The sequence below is a fragment of the Monopterus albus genome, unplaced genomic scaffold, assembly GCF_001952655.1.
Source record: "Monopterus albus unplaced genomic scaffold, M_albus_1.0 scaffold179.1, whole genome shotgun sequence".
Taxonomy (NCBI): domain Eukaryota; kingdom Metazoa; phylum Chordata; class Actinopteri; order Synbranchiformes; family Synbranchidae; genus Monopterus; species Monopterus albus.
This window is the reverse complement of record NW_018128059.1, coordinates 97,459-118,064: the sequence shown is the minus strand read 5'-3', so window position 1 is coordinate 118,064 and position 20,606 is coordinate 97,459. Positions and strand designations below refer to the sequence as shown.

The window sequence follows — 20,606 nt, the reverse complement described above, 5'->3', positions numbered from 1 at the left end:
ATAAGTGGGGTAAAACTATGGAATAATTTAAGTGTGGACATAAAAAACAGTAAGAGAATTGATGAGTTTAAACACAAATATAAAGGTATGCGTCAATCAAGATATATGCAAGAACAGGCTTAATGATTAATTAGATGGAACATTGTGGCTGTGGTGTATGAATGTTAATACTCTGTAATAATTCTTTAGTATATTGTGTGATGTAAGAATGTTAACATCTTTTTTTAGTATAATACTTGTGTGGGTAGAAGTGAATCATTTACTGCTTGCAAACCAATGATGGTAAGATGATGTCATGGGGTAGGACTGGATAAGTCTGACTTCTTCCTACTCCATTCAAGCATGTACTAGGTATAAGCAAATTGATATTGGATTATGTGTAAAATTATGTGTGTTGTCATATCAACTGTCTTTACATGCTTGAAAGAATAAATCAAATCAAATCAAATCAAAACCCAAAACATAATACCAAGAAAAAACAGGAGTGGCTTCAGAGTGTCTTTGGGAAAACTGTGAAAGTCCTGGAGTGGCCCTGCCACAGTCCGTATTTGAACCCAAGAGAGTATCTCTGGAGAGACCTAAACATGGCTGTGCACCAGCACTCCCCATCCAACTTTGCTGACCTTGAATGATTCTGCCAAGAAGAATGGAAGAAATTTTCAAAAGAAAGGTGCCAAGCTTGCAGCTTCATTCTCAAGAAGACTTGAGCCTGACGTTGCTACCAAAGGTGCTTTAAAGGGTCCATGGCATGCTTTTCCTTTTTTTTTTTTTGGCTTAGCTACAATGTTACAACGGTGAATTATCATCTTAGACATGACCTAAAGCTCAAAAAATGATGTGTACTTACTGTATGTTCTAGTATTTCTATGCAGAAGCAACTCAGTTTATACAACTGCTTTGACTGCTTGAGGACAGTGAGGAGCAGATTAACGACCCATGATGTTATTGTCGGTGCTAAGCTACCTGTTGGAATTAATTTCACTATTTTCGGACTGTATGTGGTCATGTAGAGGAAGACATAGTGACCACCAGGTTGGATTTATCCACCTTGGAGCTACTTGAAAGGGAGCGATGATTCCACTACTTGGCGGGACTTAACGGTAAGTTTAAAAAAACAAATAAAAAATAAAAAAATAGGTTGCATGTCTGTTAATGTCTTATTTGTGTAACAGAGAGAATTGTTGTAAGGCTGGAAAAGTTACTATGTCTGCATTATGCCAGTTAAAATATGGGGTTTCTCAATTACCCGCTTTGTTTAGAGTGTTATACATCTGTTTTCATCGGCACATGTACCATTGTTTACCTGCCTATGGAGGAGAAATTCACATTAATTAATGCTGTTGTGGTTTGTCCTGCTATGCACTTCCGACAACACCAGCAACAGGAGCTGTGCACATTCACAAACTATCCTCTCATTTTTAGGAAGAGGCTCTCTGGTTTTATTGTTCTGAAATAATTACGGACTATTTGGAGATATGAGGGGTGCAAAGCTAATCTAGCGGTACCCAAGATTAAACATTAAATAGCTGGAAATGAGCAAAATGAGCATGCCATGGGCACTTCAGTCAAGTACTAAGTGAAGGGCCTAAATACTTACATATGTAAATGGGATATTTCTTTTTTTTTTTAAATAAATTTACAAAACACTCAAAAAATCATTAATGAAGTATTGCATGAAGATTGATGAGGGGAAAAATTTAAGTGAATGCATTTTAAAATGAGTTTGAAACAATAAAATGTGGAAAACTTGAAAGGGTTCTGAAAACTTTTTGTACCTACTATATATCAACATAGTAAATGACAAGTAATTCACAACTCTTAATTACTATAACGGCATGTCTACACCGTGTAGTATATGTAGCATTTAATATCTCATGAACCTCATGCAACGCTTGCGGATCTCTGAATGATCCAATGTTGACCTAAATGACTAATGATGATAAATAGAATCCACCTGTGTGTAATCAAGTCTCCGTATAAATGCACCTGCACTGTGATAGTCTCAGAGGTCCGTTTAAAGCGCAGAGAGCATCATGAAGAACAAGGAACACACCAGGCAGGTCCGAGATACTGTTGTGGAGAAGTTTAAAGCCGGATTTGGATACAAAAAGATTTCCCAAGCTTTAAACATCCCAAGGAGCACTGTGCAAGCGATAATATTGAAATGGAAGGAGTATCAGACCACTGCAAATCTACCAAGACCTGGCCGTCCCTCTAAACTTTCAGCTCATACAAGGAGAAGACTGATCAGAGATGCAGCCAAGAGGCCCATGATCACTCTGGATGAACTGCAGAGATCTACAGCTGAGGTGGGAGACTCTGTCCATAGGACAACAATCAGTCGTATACTGCACAAATCTGGCCTTTATGGAAGAGTGGCAAGAAGAAAGCCATTTCTTAAAGATATCCATAAAAAGTGTTGTTTAAAGTTTGCCACAAGCCACCTGGGAGACACACCAAACATGTGGAAGAAGGTGCTCTGGTCAGATGAAACCAAAATCGAACTTTTTGGCAACAATGCAAAATGTTATGTTTGGCGTAAAAGCAACACAGCTCATCACCCTGAACACACCATCCCCATTGTCAAACATGGTGGTGGCAGCATCATGGTTTGGGCCTGCTTTTCTTCAGCAGGGACAGGGAAGATGGTTAGAATTGATGGGAAGATGGATGGAGCCAAATACAGGACCATTCTGGAAGGAAACCTGATGGAGTCTGCAACAGACCTGAGACTGGGACGGAGATTTGTCTTCCCACAAGACAATGATCCAAAACATAAAGCCAAATCTACAATGGAATGGTTCACAAATACACATATCCAGGTGTTAGAATGGCCAAGTCAAAGTCCAGACCTGAATCCAATCGAGAATCTGTGGAACGAACTGAAAACTGCTGTTCACAAACGCTCTCCATCCAACCTCACTGAGCTCGAGCTGTTTTGCAAGGAGGAATGGGCAAAAATTTCAGTCTCTCGATGTGCAAAACTGATAGAGACATACCCCAAGCGACTTACAGCTGTAATCGCAGCAAAAGGTGGCGCTACAAAGTATTAAGGGGGCTGAATAATTTTGCACGCCCAATTTTTCAGTTTTTTATTTGTTAAAAACGTTTGAAATATCCAATAAATTTCGTTCCACTTCATGATTGTGTCCCACTTGTTGATTCTTCAAAAAAAATTACAGTTTTATATCTTTATGTTTGAAGCCTGAAATGTGGCAAAAGGTCGCAAAGTTCAAGGGGGCCGAATACTTTCGCAAGGCACTGTATATAGCAGGTGTGTGTTCACTCACGCCATCAGAAGCACTTTGTGTATAAAGAGCACAAAGAGGAGCCTACATGAACACCTTGAAAAAGGGAAAACTACAATCCAAAAAAGCACGAGTGATACGTGAGCTGACATGCAGACAGTGCGGACAGCAGCACTGAATGACATAGGAGCATATTAGTTACATGAGACTACAGTTGTTTTTGGCAGCCTGTTTTAATTTTAGTTTTAGTCTGGTCTTTGTGTTAAGCTGTCATTTTAGTTTTTATTAGTTTTAGCCACGTTCAAACTCTTTTTAGTCTAATCAAGTTTCAGTCAACTAAAAGTCTGAGCATTTTAGTCTTATTTTAGTCAGAATTATCCATGACTATTTTCATCTAGTTTTAGTTGACGAAAATTGATGACATTTAGTCTAGTTTTAGTCAATGAAAATTGTATTTTAGTCTCTTTTTAGTAGTGCAGTTCTATTTAACCCAGTCAATACAGTATAAGTACCTAGTAGTATAGACAAAACCAAAAGTTTATTTTAGCCAAACCCATTTCAAACAACAATAATATAATATAATATAACCTTACCTTATAGACTCAAGAATACATCTAATACATATTTTGTGTGATTTTGTGGCCACATTTCTCCCTATCTTTTTCCACAACACATTCCATTTTCTTTTCCACTTCAACAGTGGGGCAAATAAGTATTTGATACACTGCCGATTTTTCACGTTTTCCCACTTACAAAGAATGGACAGATCTGTAATTTTCATCGTAGGTACACCTCAGCTGTGAGAGACGGAATCTACAAAAACATTCCAGAAAATCACATTGTTAGATTTTTTATACAGGTAACGAGTTCAAACAGGTGCAATTAATACAGGCAGTGAGTGGAGGATAGGAGGGCTTCTTAAAGACAAACTAGCAGGTCTGGGGGAGCCAGAATTCTAGCTGGTTGGTAGGTTATCAAATACTTATTTCGTGCAATAAAATGGAAATAAATTATTTAAAAATCCAACAATGTGATTTTCTGGAATTTTTTTGTAGATTGTCTCTCACAGTTGAGGTGTACCTACGATGAAAATTACAGATCTGTCCATTCTTTGTAAGTGGGAAAACGTGAAAAATCAGCGGTGTATCAAATACTTATTTGCCCCACTGTATGTAATGAAAGTTTTTCCAAATGTCATTTCTTCTTTTTCTCCCAAAGGCGAACCCCGGCTGGCTGGCCATTGGTCCCTTTCTCTGTGTTAGACTTAACTTTGTTTCTTGTCGTTTTCTAAATAATGCCACGAGTGGGGCTTAAGGAAGTGACATCGCCTGCGTCTGCGCAGTGCGACCTGATGCAACCCCTGAAGTGAGATACAGGAAACAGAAATACTGCAAAATTATAATATTATTAATAATAATAATAATAATAATGCGACTAAACGAGACAAAATAACATTATAACATTTCATTTCATCTCGTTTTGGTCAACGAAAATGAAGAGACATTTTAGCATAATTTTTATTTTGTAAACCACATTTAGTCTCGTTTTTTAGTCAACGATATTGCATTATACATTTAATTATAGTCATTGTCACATGACCAGCATTTACGTTGCGTCTCGTCTCGTTTTTGTCACGTGATAAAGGTTCATTTATGACAATATTTAGTTATAATTTTCGTTGACGAAAGCAACATTACATGAGACATGTCTAAAAAAACATGGCTTAAATGTTTTTGGTGTAGACAAGGCATAACTTCTCTATTGTAAATTAACTTTGGAGCAGTTGTACAAATGCCAGCTTAAGCTGAGATGCAACAGTGCTACTGAACTTATTTATTACAATCACTGAATTGCTACACTGGCTATGTGAGCACTAGACTATCAAATAATGTATTTTAGCACTCATTTTCAGAATTCAAGTCACCATTCAAGCTGTTTCAGAATGATACAGCAAAACTAGTAGCTGGTTGAAAAGCCAGTGTAATGATATTTACCAGTTTGACTGCGTTCCTCACAGTATCTGATGGCATCATAGTAAATCTGAAGCAGGTCATCAAAATCTCCTTTTCCACCACCACGAGGTTCGGTGATCACCGTTTTCTGCTGCTCTAACTTCTTCCAGACACCAGTCTTGGCCCATCGATCTCGCAGATTATCCAGCATCTAATCAAATAACAAAAGGTATCATGGTGTAAATAGAGATGGTTGCCTAGCTTATGAACCCTTTACTTAAGAAACAGAAATTGATCATACAGAATCAGAATCATGAGTGAACATACAAAATGAGAAACTAAGAGCAGCATCTATTGGATTATTCAATACAATAGAAGGCTCTTACAGATGATGTAAAGAGTTGCCTCAAAAGCTGTTTCATTAGTCAACACACTCCCCCTACAAAATCTATAGAATCTGAATCAGCTTTATTGGCCAGGTGTGTCGGACACATGAGGAATATGACTCTAGTACAGTGTTCTTCCATAAGGCAATGAGTAGAAAAGTGAACAGGATAAGACTAAGAGAACAAAAAAAGAAAAAGAATGTGCAAACAAGAAAAAGGAATGTGCATTAAGAAAATAAGAATAAAAGTAAAGTACTTAAAAAATATAAATGCACAGAGTTTAGATGCAACTTTCCAGGTAGATTTTTACAGAAGTATAGTTATGCATTTTTACAAATACAATGGTTTACCTATTTTTGTATCCAATATAGTAAATGAGGAGGCAAATATGGTAAACAGTAAATGGTCACTGCAGAGCTTCATTTTGCCCAACACCGATGAGTATAAAACTAGGTTTTTATTAGCGATGATGGTGGTTGACTCCATGGATGACAGTGTCAGTCTGGTGGTGCTGCTATGCACTGCTATGCAGCCACACTCTTGTTTTCCAGTGTTTTTTTATTGTTTCTTACGTACATTTTTTGGCACTCATCTCCTCCCACCTTCAGCTAAAACTACCATTTCAACTAATAACTATTCAGCAACTCTTCAGCTATTCATACCGTAAACAGCTTTATGATCTTTTTTATGGTTTTTGCATAATAACCATTTACATTTTATGTCTCATTTCATTAGCCACACTCATATTTCTCAGTGTGTACGACTATGCTTTCTTTCTCATACACACACACATAAACACAGACACACAAACACCTACCCTTCTTGCTTCAGTAGAAACAAATCAGGAAGATGAGAAAATATTTCAGACACTAATTTGTTGGAACTGTTTACTTTGTTTGCCTAAGTGACTGCTGATTTGTATTTTTCCACACACTCCTAAAATGCTCATGCTTTGCTTTGTCTCCCCCACCCCGAGTGAGTTGGTAGAAGCTGCCCGCAAGGCTTTGATATCTCGAGTGGTAGAGCTGACTGATGACCGTTCAGCTCTTAAACTGGAAGTGACCTCTCTTCAGGAAACAGTCTCACGATTAGAGGGGCGGATGAAGGAGAAGGAGGAGGAAACTAAGAGGTGTAGAAGATTGTTCTAGATGTTTTCCAACTTTTTGGAAAAAGCATTGCATTTATTTTTTGTAATTATGTTCTGCTTCAGCATACTCTCAGCTATTTCAGGTAGCAGAATGTTTAGCTCTTCAAGGACATTCATGCTTCTATTCAGAACTTTTGTAAACTTCATACTTTTGAAATATTTAGCTTTATTTTGAAAATCTTGCTCCATTCAAATGAATGGGAAAATTCAACTTCAGCATAATTTCAGCTATCAAAATGTTCAGCGCTTCTATTCAGAATTTTTAAAAACTTTATACTTTTGAAATATTCAAATTTATTTTGAAAATCTTGCCCCATTCAAATGACTGGGAAAATTCTACTGCAGCATACTTTCAGGTATGAAAATGTTCAGCTCTTCAAGGACAGTCATGCTTCTGTTCAGAAGTTTTCTAAACTGAAATATTGAGCTTTATTTTGAAAATTTTACCCCATTCAAATGAATGGGAAAAATTCTTCTTCAGCATTCTTCAAGCTGTTTCAGCTATCAGAATGTTCAGCTTTTCAAGGACATTCATGCTTCTCTTCAGAATTTTTCTCAACTTCATGCTTTTGAAATATTTAGCTTTATTTTGAAAATCTTGTCCCATTCAAATGAATGGGAAAATTCAACTTCAGCATACTTTCAGCTAGCAAAACCGTTCAGGTGTCAAAATGTTCAGCATTGTCAGGGCGATCTTTCAGCACTCAGCATTCATACACATTTTCTTCAGAAAACTGAAAAAACGTAGAAAAAAAATCAACTGGACTAGATTTCTAGGTCGAAGATGTTTCACCTCTCATCCAAGAGGCTTCATCAGTTCTGACTGACTGGTGTTGAGCCGGAGATATTTATCCCCCTCGGTGGTGTTTCAGTCCTTTGAAGGCCAACAAAGGATTCAAAGACAGGTAACGACTCTCACCGATACTGGGCTATAATGACTCAGTCGTTAAGGGACATTGTGGTCCATAAAGTGCAGCACAATTGAGACATGGCACTTCATAACTCCTCTCTGCCAGACAAATAAATTCTTTAAAAATCATACAATGTGATTTCCTGACATTTTTTTTTAATTCTGTCTCTCAGAGTGGGAATGCACCTACAATGTGAAGTTCAGACCCCTCCATGATTTCTAAGTGGGAGAACTTGCAAAATCGCAGGGTGTTCAAATACTTCTGTTCCTCACTGTATGTTTGTGAATGTGAGAACAGCGAACACAGCTTTATGGGACACTCTGACACTGCATGCCTGTCTGCCTTGCTGCTCCCTCTGTCTGTTGCAGACAAGGCATGAGGGGTTGAAAGCCATCACCCAGATACACTGAACAGAGATGTTTAGAGATCTCCTATCCACTCTGTGTTGACTGCACACATACAAACACACACAACACAGCAGGCAGGACTCTGTGGCACCATCAAGGCCTCCACGAGCTCCAATTAATATCTCAGCCCTTCATATCCCCTCATCTCCACATCTTTAAGAGCTGACTGCAGATTAAATATTTATGCATCAGCACAGACAGAGATAAAAGACTCCTACACAGCTATCAATAATAAAAAAAAAATATCCCACAGCTCATAGACACTCCTTGGCCAGCCTCACAGGCTGGCATAAAGAAAGGTAAAATGAGAAACCAAAAAGGCCCAGAGACAGCTTTCATTCACAGTGTGGTGTTTGAGAATGCAAGAGGATAGCAAGCAAGCAAGGACTAAAGAAAATCAAACGAATGATCACTGCATCTGTCACTGAAATGCAAGTCAAACACAAACTACACAAATACGCCAAAGGCAAAAACTAAATTTGCCTAGGCTAAAACACACTGTAAATGTCCTCCGTTTGCTGGAAACTGATATGTCCTCTTAACATGACTGACTCATCATCACAGCATTCCAGTGATGCCTGGCTTCCATGATAGGGCACATGTTCAGGTGACCCAGGATGCAAGTGTAAAACATAACCGCAGATGAAGTAATTCACAAGTTCAAAATGCCTTAGAAATAAATTTATGACCTTCAAAAATGCATGTAGACTGACATCTACTGCCACTGGGTGCCAGGATCATCTGTTGCTGCACTATGTAACTTTGGATCACCACCCAGGGGGGCTCACATGATAGCTGTGTTTTGCTTTACAGCACCTTCATTAGCTCTATAATCTTACATGCAGAGATAAATACCTGGGACTTTCTTGAGTTTTAATATTTTTTTCAGATGAAAAGGTACCCGCTTAGATTGAATGTGGTCCGTTTATCCAAGTACTGCCAATATGTAAATTTGCTCAGAACTGTAAGAACCTGATAGTAGACCAAGTTAACTCTCCTTAGCAGGCAGCTACATCTTGTACAAAGCAGAGTCAGCAAGGACACTGGTGTTAGAGTTGCACACTGTAGGTGTTTTTCCATTATAGGAACCTACTGAAACATGTCACGCTGAGTAACACTAGTCACAGAATCTGCATTTGTTTCCACTACATTCGGCATGCTTTGGAGGTGCATTCTGGGAACTAAATTTCAGCACCCCTCAGGAGGTAGTACTAAAAACAAGTATCAGGAACATGAGTAGAGATGGGGTGCGTGCACACAGAGCAGTCGCCAGGGATTGGTTAAATGTCAACATCTTCACACCACAAGCATTAGCATTACAAGCACCGTGTATATACACAGCTCACTGTGTGTGTGTGTGTGAGGAGCAGCCCCTCTCTCCTCTAAACAGAGACCAACAGAGAGAGAATACAGTTGAAAAACAAAGCAGGATGGTCTGCATCAACCCCGGAGGCTAAGCTTGATGATGGTTAAAGGAAGTGCGGGGTGTACAGCTCATTAGGTTCTGATAGTGGAAACACAGAGTGCGAGTACTGTGTCCTTCCACTCTCGAGAGTTTGGACTTAAAGTTCGGACTTACCAACTCACTACAATCGCCTATGATTGTGAGCAAACTAGGACATGAACTAAAGCACACACGTAGCAGCATGTAGTACAGCATAGAGTCAGAAGATACTGTATCTGTCTTATAGACACATGTTTATGTGGCTATGATCTATCCAGCCAAAGGATGTGAAAAAAAAAACATGCTCAACACAACACAACCCTACAACTACAGCATCACCAGAGTAAAACCACAACCAAGAAGAGAAAAAGAGAGAGAAAGAGACCAGACAAGAGTAAATATTGGACTGGCTTGTACTCATTGGTGAGAGCTTAAAAACCCATCAGGGTTACTAACTGTTGATACCTACTGTCCTGACATTATCTACTAATACAAAAACAACACCACCACCACAGCAGAGTGTACATCTCTGCTAATGTTATATATGAAATACCCTGTCTATATCATTTCACCTCATGGAGATTTGTAGTTTTTTTTCCAGATATAAACCGTCATCTACCTCAGTCCCCCAAATAAATTCATCTCATGCCAGAAAGCAGTCTTTGTCACTGTTTCACCATATACGTAAGCCTTTGAAGTTGCAGCCTAACAAACCCTTCTCAGCCAGCTGGTAATAAATTATACTGCCCAGTGTACGTACAGTGCCTTGCGAAAGTATTCGGCCCCCTTGAACTTTGCGACCTTTTGCAAATAATTTTGCACGCCCAATTTTTCAGTTTTTTATTTGTTAAAAAAGTTTTAAATATCCAATAAATTTCGTTCCACTTCATGATTGTGTCCCACTTGTTGTTGATTCTTCACAAAAAATTACAGTTTTATATCTTTATGTTTGAAGCCTGAAATGTGGCAAAAGGTCGCAAAGTTCAAGGGGGCCGAATACTTTCGCAAGGCACTGTATATTATGTGCAATATGAGCCTATAACGTTTCATTCAATTACACACATCTACATTCAAACGCTTAGCAAACTATCTAAAAATATAAGTAGTACTTCAGTAACACTAAAAATGGCAGTTCATCTTCCATGTCACAATAAATAAATAAAAAAAACCAGGAATATTACTTTCGTTGTCTTTCTCGATTCAGTAACAGCTTCATTTTATAAACACATGTACATGCATCAGTGTCCATGAGGAGGGGGTGAGTGCAACTAGTAGAACAGCTGGCTGCAACTCAAGTATAATCAGAAACTATAAGGGAAGATAAACTGATAGTTACGTATTGTTGCTTTCAATAAGAGGACATCAGGAATATTTTTACAAAACTGTATGATTCAAAGCTGGAAAACAGTTTAGGTAACATATTTCTTTCAGGCAGACATCATTTAAACATAGTATTTTCTGCTGATGATTAGGAGTAGGCTTCGAAACACTTGCCACTTCTTTCTTCACATCCATTATATTTACATTAAAATTAATGTTTTGTTCTAACAACTTTACTTATTCTAATGAGCAGAGTAAGACATCAATGATCAAAACATAACTAATTTGTAGCATGAAACAGTTTACCACAAAAATTATAATTTTAAAAATGTATAAAGGTTTCTGCTTTTATTATTTAATTTATGTACATTATGGCAATGGCTCCTAACTAGGCAGTGCAGACCCCAAAACAAGTCTGAGGGGTTTTGCAATGATAATAATAAGGACATCAAGAAAAATTATATTTAATTTTTCAGGCATTTTCTACTCTTCAAAGTATCTATGAGTGCACCCTCAGAGTTGCTATCATTAAGTGAAAGAGGATACTGTTCTGTGAGGCTGACAGCATTAAACAAGTAGCTCTATTGATTACTAGTCATCTATTTTAACATATGACACCGCTAAGAGCTGCTTCTTAGCAGTGGGATCTCCTGGAATCCAGTCTTGGCTTTGAAAAATATTACTTGGTTTGCATGACCTAAGTTAAAACAAATACCTTGAAACAACAAAAGCACTGGACATGAATCCAGTTTGTGGTCTCCAGCACCTCCCAGTGGTAAAAGGTGGAAATTAATGTTTAACAGTAAACTATCTTTGAGTGCAAAGGCTGCACTATAAGGTAAGGCAACAGTAAATGTTTGGTATCAATGATGTAATCACCAGTCCTCTGTAAATAAAACTACTGATGTGCTGAGGGACATGAAAACTAAATACACCTCTTCCGTTATACTTACGCACTGCAACACAATTATCCCAGCTATCAGCTTTCCTAAATGTTTCTAGGGATACTTCATGATTGTACTTGTACTGGACGGTGTAGTGTGCGGCTTTCTACTGCATTATGCTCAAAGATGTTGCATTTTCTTTTCATTTATTCTGTATCCTATACGTTTTTGAGCTTTTTGCCTCTCTTCTTGTCTTGCTTATGAAACAAACTGCTCAGGGACTGCTGATAAAAATTTGCCTTATCACTAAATCTGGCATATTTAAACTATATTAGTTATAATTCATGTGTGCTATCCCTTACAAAGTCTGTAGTGCACATGTCAAACACACATCCAGTGGATTTAAATAAAGTGAGATAATCTGCAACACTCCAAACGTCTCAAACATTACCACACAGCTGAATCAATAAATCAAAGAAAGAGCTTAAAAAATGGTAAAGTGTGATTGGTATTTTTTTCTGGTTTGCATTACAGTATCCAGGGATTTCGACTCTGAATATCATATGATCTGAGTGATTTTATAATTTCACAGGACTGTCTGCATTGTTAAATGTTCTGTTACCAGCTGGGACTAAGATTAGGAATGCAAATGTGAGTTAAATTTAAACAGCCTACGGCATGTTTTTTCTTGTTTTTTTGACTTATCTACAATGTTACAACTGTGAATTTATTATCTTAGACGTGACCTAAAACTCAAAAAAGAGGTGTACGTATGTTCTAGTACTTCTATGCAGATCAAAATAAAAGTTTTACATGTTAGTTTAAGAGTTTCCTTGAATGGTCAATCTCCAGGCAGTTGCACATTCATGTGAGCTTGTCTGACATCCACCGGTGTCCCCACCATATTGGTAAAATGTTATACTGCCTTGTTTATGTATATTTTTAATAAATGTTATTAAAAGTGTAGTGGCTAAAAATAAACAAGGTAACAGTATATAGATATTATTTGTACTAGTTGTGTAAGGGAGAGCTGAGTGGTTATGGGTTCATTAAGTTCATGTGAGCTGGACAATGAGCTTATGTAAGTTGGTCAAGATGTTTCCTATTTTTGAAGTACATCTCAGGGTGTTGTCTCCTGAAACTGGAGACAGGAAGCCAAGTTCAGAAATTGACGTAACAGCCTAAGGAAAGCTGCGGATAAAAGAGTGGGCCTGAAGGGTTAGAGAGAGAGAGAATGCTACTGGGACAGTAAACCGTGTGCTTTTTGGGGGACCCAGCCGGGGGGAGACTGACAACTGACTGTGGGTTGACAGAAAGACTGACTCGTGACCAACAACAACTGACTGGACCGACGCTTTTGACAATCTTCTTATTTAATGTTTTATCTATCACATTGCAGGAGGACAGTCCCTGTTCTCTGTTTCCCTAACTACAAAATTATCTGTTTAAATACTACTCTATTCAGAATAATTATAATATTAAATGATCCTTTAAATTGGGATGGTTTGTCTGAATTAATTTAGTCGGCATCACACTCTAGTCACGACAAAAGAAAAAACCCATCCACCAGTGCCACTATAAAAGCGGTTTTGTGGATATATTTTACCTCCTACTGCTGCACTGTGACCAGAGGATGTGGAGAAAATACAGGGGAATGTTCCTGTACAGGGACTCACTGTTTTACCTGACCAGGTCTAACCTACAAGCAGCCAGCCTGTGAAGCCCCCGCAGCAGTGACTGATCAGCTCATCAACACTGGATTCCCACAGAGCACAGTACTGTTTGAGGCCAATGTGTCTGCCGCATGTGATGTGTTGCTGGATAACAAGCGCTATTAAGGACCCATGATGTTATTGTCTGCGCTACACTACCTGTTGGAATTAATTTTACTACTATATTGGGATTGTATGTGGTTGTGTGGGGGAAGGCACAGCGACCACCAGTTGGATTTACCGACCTTGGAGCTACTTGAAAGGGAGTGATGTTTCCACTACTCGGTGGGACTTAATGGTAAGTTTAAATAAAACACACTGCATGTCTGTTAATGCCTTGTTTCTGTAATGTTAGAAAGATTTATTGTAAGGCTGGAGAAGCTAAGAAGCTACTATGTCTGCATTATGCCAGTTAAAATATGGGGTTTCTCAGCTACCGGCTTTGTTTAGAGTTTCACACATCTCTTTTTACCGGTACATATACAGTATGGCTGTTTATGTATCTATGGGGAGAAATTCATATTAATTAATGCTGTTGTGGTTTGTTTGTGGTCCACTTACGACACAACACCAGCAAACAGGAGTTGTGCACGTTCGCGAACTATCTTCTCGTTTTTAGGAAGAGGCTCTCTGTAATTATTTCAGTGATAAAATCTGACTATTTAGAGTTATGATAGGTGCCAAGCTAATCTAGAGGTACCCAAGATTAAACATTAAATGGCTGGAAACAAGCAAAATGAGCTTGCCATGGGGACTTTAAATATTTAACCTTTTTTTTTAAAACATGTACTGTTCAGTACAGTACCTCTCATATAGCTAACCAATGAAATTCTGGAAGTGCCAGAACACACACTGGAGAATATCACCCATGTGACAGAATAATACACAATGTTATAATCCATCAGGCCAGTAATTTCACAGCCTATGTTTCCTCTTTTAATAATGGGTGTTTTAGTGTTATATTTACCCTATAAGAAGGCAAAAAGCAAAGCACACCCTTGGCCATGACCTGGCACACATGGAGCAGCAGGGCACCCACTTCATCCTGGAAGACATATGTTTCAGCATGTTGGAAGGTGGCACAGAGCTTTCTGCCTTGGGGTCCTGCACCAACAGTGCCCACCCAAACCTGAAAAGAACATATTAGAAAGCTAAGATTCATTTCACCAATATACTTTGTATAATAATTATATCTGGGCATGATACTTATCCAAGACCCAAGAACAAATATGTCCTGGCATCATTGTGAGCCTTTGAAAAAACATACTGTTTAAATCTTATGTATCCCACCTGATTCTGCAACATATTTTAAAAATACATCTTTTACATTAATCAGCTCAAATGATTTATGCAAAAGTGATCTTCACATCTGCAAAGCCCTGAACCACTCCATTAGTCAGCCCTTCAGATGAGTTTTATTCCAATCAAAATGTTAGACTATGACATCAGCTGGACAAAACTGGCACTGATTTACAACAAACACAGGGTCAAAGTTTCAGACTGTTCATACAGCAGCTTTGAGTTCTACCTACTGAAACAGCCCTGCATTTCCACTCTGATTAACCTTCTGAAGACTTGTTGAAATGATCAAATACGACTTTTTGATATTCTAAGTTCAAATCATAATTAAGTCCTGTTGAGATTATATTCAGTGTCCAGAAATCAAGCGATATGATACAGCACAGAGTTCTTGTAAATCCACTTACTAAATATACTTTATCCCAACTGCTGAAAAATACATACACTGCAGTATTCCTTAAAGCTTGGTGCCATGTGCAACTGACCTGGGACTTGTTAATAACATGGCTGGCCTCCAGCTGGATGGAGAATTTCACCCCAAGTTCAGAGGAGAAGGAGCCCATGGGTGACAGGGTTCCTGATGTCAGCACAATGCTGTGCACGGACTCACTCAAGTCAGAGAAAGCCTGGGATGCAGACATGGACAAAATGAAGGTCCAAGGGGTGTTTAGCAGTCATTTATGCCATAATTAAAATATTTTACAATAAAGAGTGAACTGTGGCTCAGTAAAGGTTGAAGAATCATAAAAACTGTTAACAGTCTTGAACATTTACTTATTTATGACATATTTTACCAGCATTTGGTAGGTAGGTACTTTATTGATCCCACAGTGGGGACATTTCTGGCAGTTAACCTTAATTTCAGAACCTATTAAGTTATGCATTCTTCATTTTTATAGGCTTCAGTATAGAGTGTAGAATGGGCCACATATTTCTGTCCAAACCCAACCAGTGCCCGAGAGTGTGGAGTCCAAATCTCACAGCCTTATTTCTGTAATTTTCTTCTATAATGCCCCATGGGGTCCTGTTGGCCTCGGATCAGGTATCCACACTCTACTTCAATAACAAATAGGTTTGGCCTGCCACATCTAAGCGCTTACAACAGCAGGGTTGAGGCACCAGAAGCTCAGGGCCAAAACTTCTGTCTTGACTCGAATGCTATGACGCTGTCTGTAGCGTGGCCGACCAAAAAATCCCTTGGCATCGGGGACATCAGGAGGGACTTGGTTCACCCAAGCATAGGTCCTCTGCAAAGCTACACGGTAGTCGTCAGCAAACCTACAGACACACAAAGCACAACAAAGCAACCTTTTAATTCTATACCCTATACAACAGCTCATCTGAGGCGCAGCGCTGATTTAGGATTGAGCTGACTTCTTTGGGTTGTTTCTGACCTGCACTTGTCCCTGTAGAGGAAGTCCAGAACCATGAAGAGGTTTTTGAGGACAGCGGAGGTAGCTGAGCTGATGACTGGGATCTGCACAATGTCCTCTTTATTATTAGCCACAACACGGTGCTCCTTCTCCAATACTGCTGCCAAGTTTTGCTGTCACACAGAAAGACAGTGGACGACATGCAGTCCAGACAGTAGGTGTTTGGACAGTTACACATTATTTGCTCTTCAGGCTCTCAGTGTCACCACAATAAATTTGAAATAAAGCACTTAAATTTATTGTCAAATCAAATGCCAGACCTCTGCTTTAATTTGAGTAGGTTTGCATCAATATACAAAGAACTCGGTCAGATTGTGATCAGGTGAGTGAGGTGAAGGATATTCCACCTCTTCACCCTGAACAGCTCTTTGGTTGCTTTGGCCATGCTGAATGATGAAATGTTGCCCAGTGAGTTTTGATGCGCTTGTCTGAGCACACAGAAGGCTACTGTATACCTCTGCACTCACCCTATTGCCTCTTTCAGCAGTAAAACAAGGTGTTCAGTGCCAGTTCCACTGATAGCAATTAAGGCCATACATGCCCAGTAACAAGGTGTTCAGTGCCAGTTCCACTGGTAGCAATTAAGGCCATACATGCCCATAACAGAACAAGCACCATGTCTGACAGATGAGATGCTATGCTTTGGGTCAGGGGTGGCCAATTCCAGTCTTCGAGGGCCGTGTCCTGCTTGTATTCCAATTATACCTGCCTGACCTGCTGCTGATTACCTGGCTCAGGTGTGTTCAGCCAGTCAGAAGCTGGAAGATACCAATTCACTTTATCTTTCCTCACTCCACTTTCATCTAAGATGGAGCTGAACACCCAGAAGACAGTGGAGATGATAGTGGATTTTAGGAGGAGCTCCTCCACCCTATCTCCACTCACCATACTTGGCAGCACTGTTTCAGTCGTGGAGCCCTACAATTTCATTGGGCTCCACAATCTCTTGTGACTTGAAGTGGACAACTAACATCAGTGCCATCATTAAAAAGGCACAGCAGAGGATGTACTTCCTGTGCCAGCTCAGGAAGTTCAACCTGCCTCTGAAGCTGCTGATTCAATTCTACAGGGGAATCATCGAGTCTGTTCTCTCTGCACCTCCATCACTGTCTGGTTTGGCTCAGCAACCAAACAGGACAGGAGCAGACTCCAGCGGACATTCAGAATTGCAGAGAAAATCATCAGTGCCAGCCTGCCCTCCATGGAGGACCTATACACCTTACAGGTCAAAAAGAGGGCAGAGAGGATTTCTGCAGACCCCTCTGACTTTGGATACAAAGTGTCCTCCCCTCTGGACAGCACTACAGGTCACTGTGCACCAAGACAAACAGACAGAGACAATTTCTTTCCCCGGACTATTACACTGATTAACAGCTAGTCTATGTTGCTCTTTTAACTTGTATATATTGTGCATTTGTTTTGTTCTTATGTTGTGCACATTGGGGGCCATTGAGCTGGAGTCAAATTCCTTGTATTCTTGAAATACTTGGCAATAAAGTTTATGCTTATGCATATCTTCTTCACTGTCTTGGTCACCTCTGTGCTCCTCATAGTGAGACAACTCCACCTCAACTTAAATGGCTACTTTCAACTCACCAACAACTGAGCCACATGTGAGCTCTTTTTTGTGTGAACTAACATTGAAACAACATACAGCAGCCAATAAACATTTAGTAGCCAAGTATCCAATTACTGTTGAACCCTTGCAATTTGGACACCAACCCTAAATTTCACACAGTTCTTTCAATATTGATGTAAACCTACTCAAACTAAAGCTGTAAACTGGCACTTCATTCTAGCATCTGTTATTTTATTTTAGATTTAATGTTGTGAACCACATAATCCAATGAACAAAAATGTAATAAATATAACAAGAAATAGCACACTTTAGTACATTTACCATAAAGAAATTAGGCCATACTGGAGGTGATTTTACTCTAGCAGTGCTTAGTGTTACTGTGAAACCTTAAGACAACATTTCCCATTAATCCTATTACTTCTTTTTCTACTTTATATCCATGAAAAGTCCAAATCATCTTTTTCTGAAGTTGATAGTAAGTCACTTTCGGCTTTTGCCGTTTAGGGGTCACCACAGCGAATCGTCACACTGATGACTCGCATGTTGACATTTGGCATGTGTTTTACACCGGATGTCCTTGCTGAAGCAACCCTGATTCGAACCCGGGCCGCAGCGGCGAGAGCGCTGCGCCTTAACCACTAGCCTACCAGGGAAAAAGCCGGTGGACAACTTTACTAATTTTAATAACCATTACAATTTACACATTTAGAACATTTTTTTATCCCTACAGTGTGGAGGAAAACTAACAAAATAATTTCATGTGCAAACTGTGGCGTTGTCTTCAGTTAGTATTATATGTACATCACTTTTGGCATTTGAAACCACTTCCATTTAAGGGAGTTTTTCCTCGCCGCTGTCACCAAGTGCTTGATCAAGGGGGATTTGTTGAGTTTTTCCTCTATGACACTAATGTGGATAGTAAGTTCAGGTCTAGACCAGGATGGGATGGGACTTGCTGGGTTTTTACTCTATGACAATAACGTGGACAGGACAGGATCAGAATCAGCTTTATTGGCCAGGTGTGTCAGACACACGAGGAATTTTACTCTGGTACATCGGCTCTCAGAAGACAGAACTGAACTGGAATGAATTGAAACCTAAAAGTTACCAAAATCAGAGATGTTCAAGCAGGACCTTAGGTACAAAATGCCTGAGTAGAGGTAGATAATAAACATAATACAAGTACCTGGGAAAGGTCCTTCACAAACTTTCTGTTTTTCTCTTTGATGTTGGGATGGATCAGGACCAGGTTATTGTATTATTGTGATTTGGACCAGTAGTGTTGTTTTGATTATTAACAAAAACAAACAAGTATTCTAATTCATTCAACTATAAATGAAACATTATTCAGTACCTAGACATTTTCAGTCTTTCTGCAATCAATAAACATGACTATAAAGACTGGGGGTCCTTAAACTCTACTGCTCTCTGTCATTTACACTGAACACACAGATTTTCAATCTAAAACTGTGAGGATTCAGTACTTAAGGCTTAGATTGGATATTTGAACTGGAAAAAATATTTCAGTTCAGCTGCTAAGTGCTAATAATTGCTAACTTCACAGCTCAAAACATTAAGAGAAAATAACTTAGCCATAATGGATTATGTAAGGGTTGGGTAAGATTAAAAAAATTAAGAAAAGCAAAAAGATTTGGTGTACCTTCATATCACAAAACGTATCAGCAGTGATGCCCAGGTTGTTAAAGATGCCCAATATATCATTCCCACTCCAGACTTTACTGGCGACTTCATATTCCCTTTCAGACATTAGGCTTTTGCTCTCCTGGATCCAGCTACACAAAAAGACACATCCTGAGTAATATCTTCTCAAATTGTGAGAACATATATGATAAGTTAAGTCAATTAATAACTGGCTGACTGACCTGACTAGGATGTAACAGAAGTTTCTGAGTATTTCATGTTCAGACTTCCTGATGTTGTTGTTAACCATGCTATCCAGTTCATCTCTGGACATCAGCAGACTGTTGTGGTCTAATGTGAAGCTGGCACTCTCCCTTGCACAGTCCTCAATGTTGTGGGCTTCATCCAGCACCAAGATCTGGCCTGCCAGGTTGATCTCCATCTGCAGAAGATGGGTAATGAAGGCAGAGATGAGGAGAAAGAAGAGTCTAATCTCTTGACACTACATGCCATATATTCCACTATCTCATTTGCTGCTCCCTCTCCTTGCAACTTTTTGTGATTTTTCTAAAATTTCTCCAACTTTCTGTCAAAACTCTACTCACACTCTCTCTGATCATTGGGTCCAGCAGATAGTTATATGGGCAGAAGATGATGGAGGCACCCTGCATAAGTTCACGGGCAGCGTAGTAAGAGCATGACCGGAGCTGTTTGCCCAGTGCAACCAGGTCCTCAATATCCCAGGCTTCATGTAGTCCGTGAACCTGCTGTAGTGTGTAGTGGTCCCGCATCTTGTGGACACCGTGGTAGTAGCGACATGACAGGCCCTGAGATATACATGTTTTTATAGACACACAGAGAATGAATAGTGCAAAGAAATAGTCATATACTTATTTTTCAAGGCTGGAACAAAATGTAATACAACATGTAATCATTGTCTTGGTTTGGGTTTGTTTAGATCTCCGCCAAATTTGAGGACAGCTTTGGACTCTGGTCAAGAAGCGAAACAAATACTGAAACAAGTAGCTAAATGAGACCACAGAGGCTGTATGGGATCTTACAAATCATCAAAGAGACTAGCATACTCACTAGTCCACCTTTACAGCCTCATTATATTTAAATTTGCACACTTGCAAACCATTTTAACTAAATGACAGCTATAATCACTAGCTAGATCTGATTAGTAGGTCATGCTAAGAGGAAAGGATTTTGAAGAGGTAAGTGCTATAAATCAATTACAAGT

The 20,606-nt window shown here is 39.2% G+C and overlaps 1 protein-coding gene across 2 annotated transcripts in view; it reads right to left on the bottom strand.

The window, feature by feature from the left end:
* brip1 (BRCA1 interacting helicase 1) overlaps positions 1 to 20,606 on the bottom strand; it is a 57,243-nt gene that overhangs the window by 17,250 nt on the left and 19,387 nt on the right. For both annotated transcript variants that reach the window (XM_020616822.1, XM_020616823.1), the window contains exons 8-15: positions 19,969 to 20,190; positions 19,606 to 19,805; positions 19,383 to 19,515; positions 16,105 to 16,256; positions 15,811 to 15,988; positions 15,196 to 15,336; positions 14,379 to 14,540; positions 5,243 to 5,411 (exon numbers count right to left, since the gene is read on the bottom strand). In XM_020616822.1, the coding sequence (XP_020472478.1) occupies positions 5,243 to 5,411; positions 14,379 to 14,540; positions 15,196 to 15,336; positions 15,811 to 15,988; positions 16,105 to 16,256; positions 19,383 to 19,515; positions 19,606 to 19,805; positions 19,969 to 20,190 (1,357 nt within the window). The remainder of the gene's footprint in view (positions 1 to 5,242; positions 5,412 to 14,378; positions 14,541 to 15,195; positions 15,337 to 15,810; positions 15,989 to 16,104; positions 16,257 to 19,382; positions 19,516 to 19,605; positions 19,806 to 19,968; positions 20,191 to 20,606) is intronic.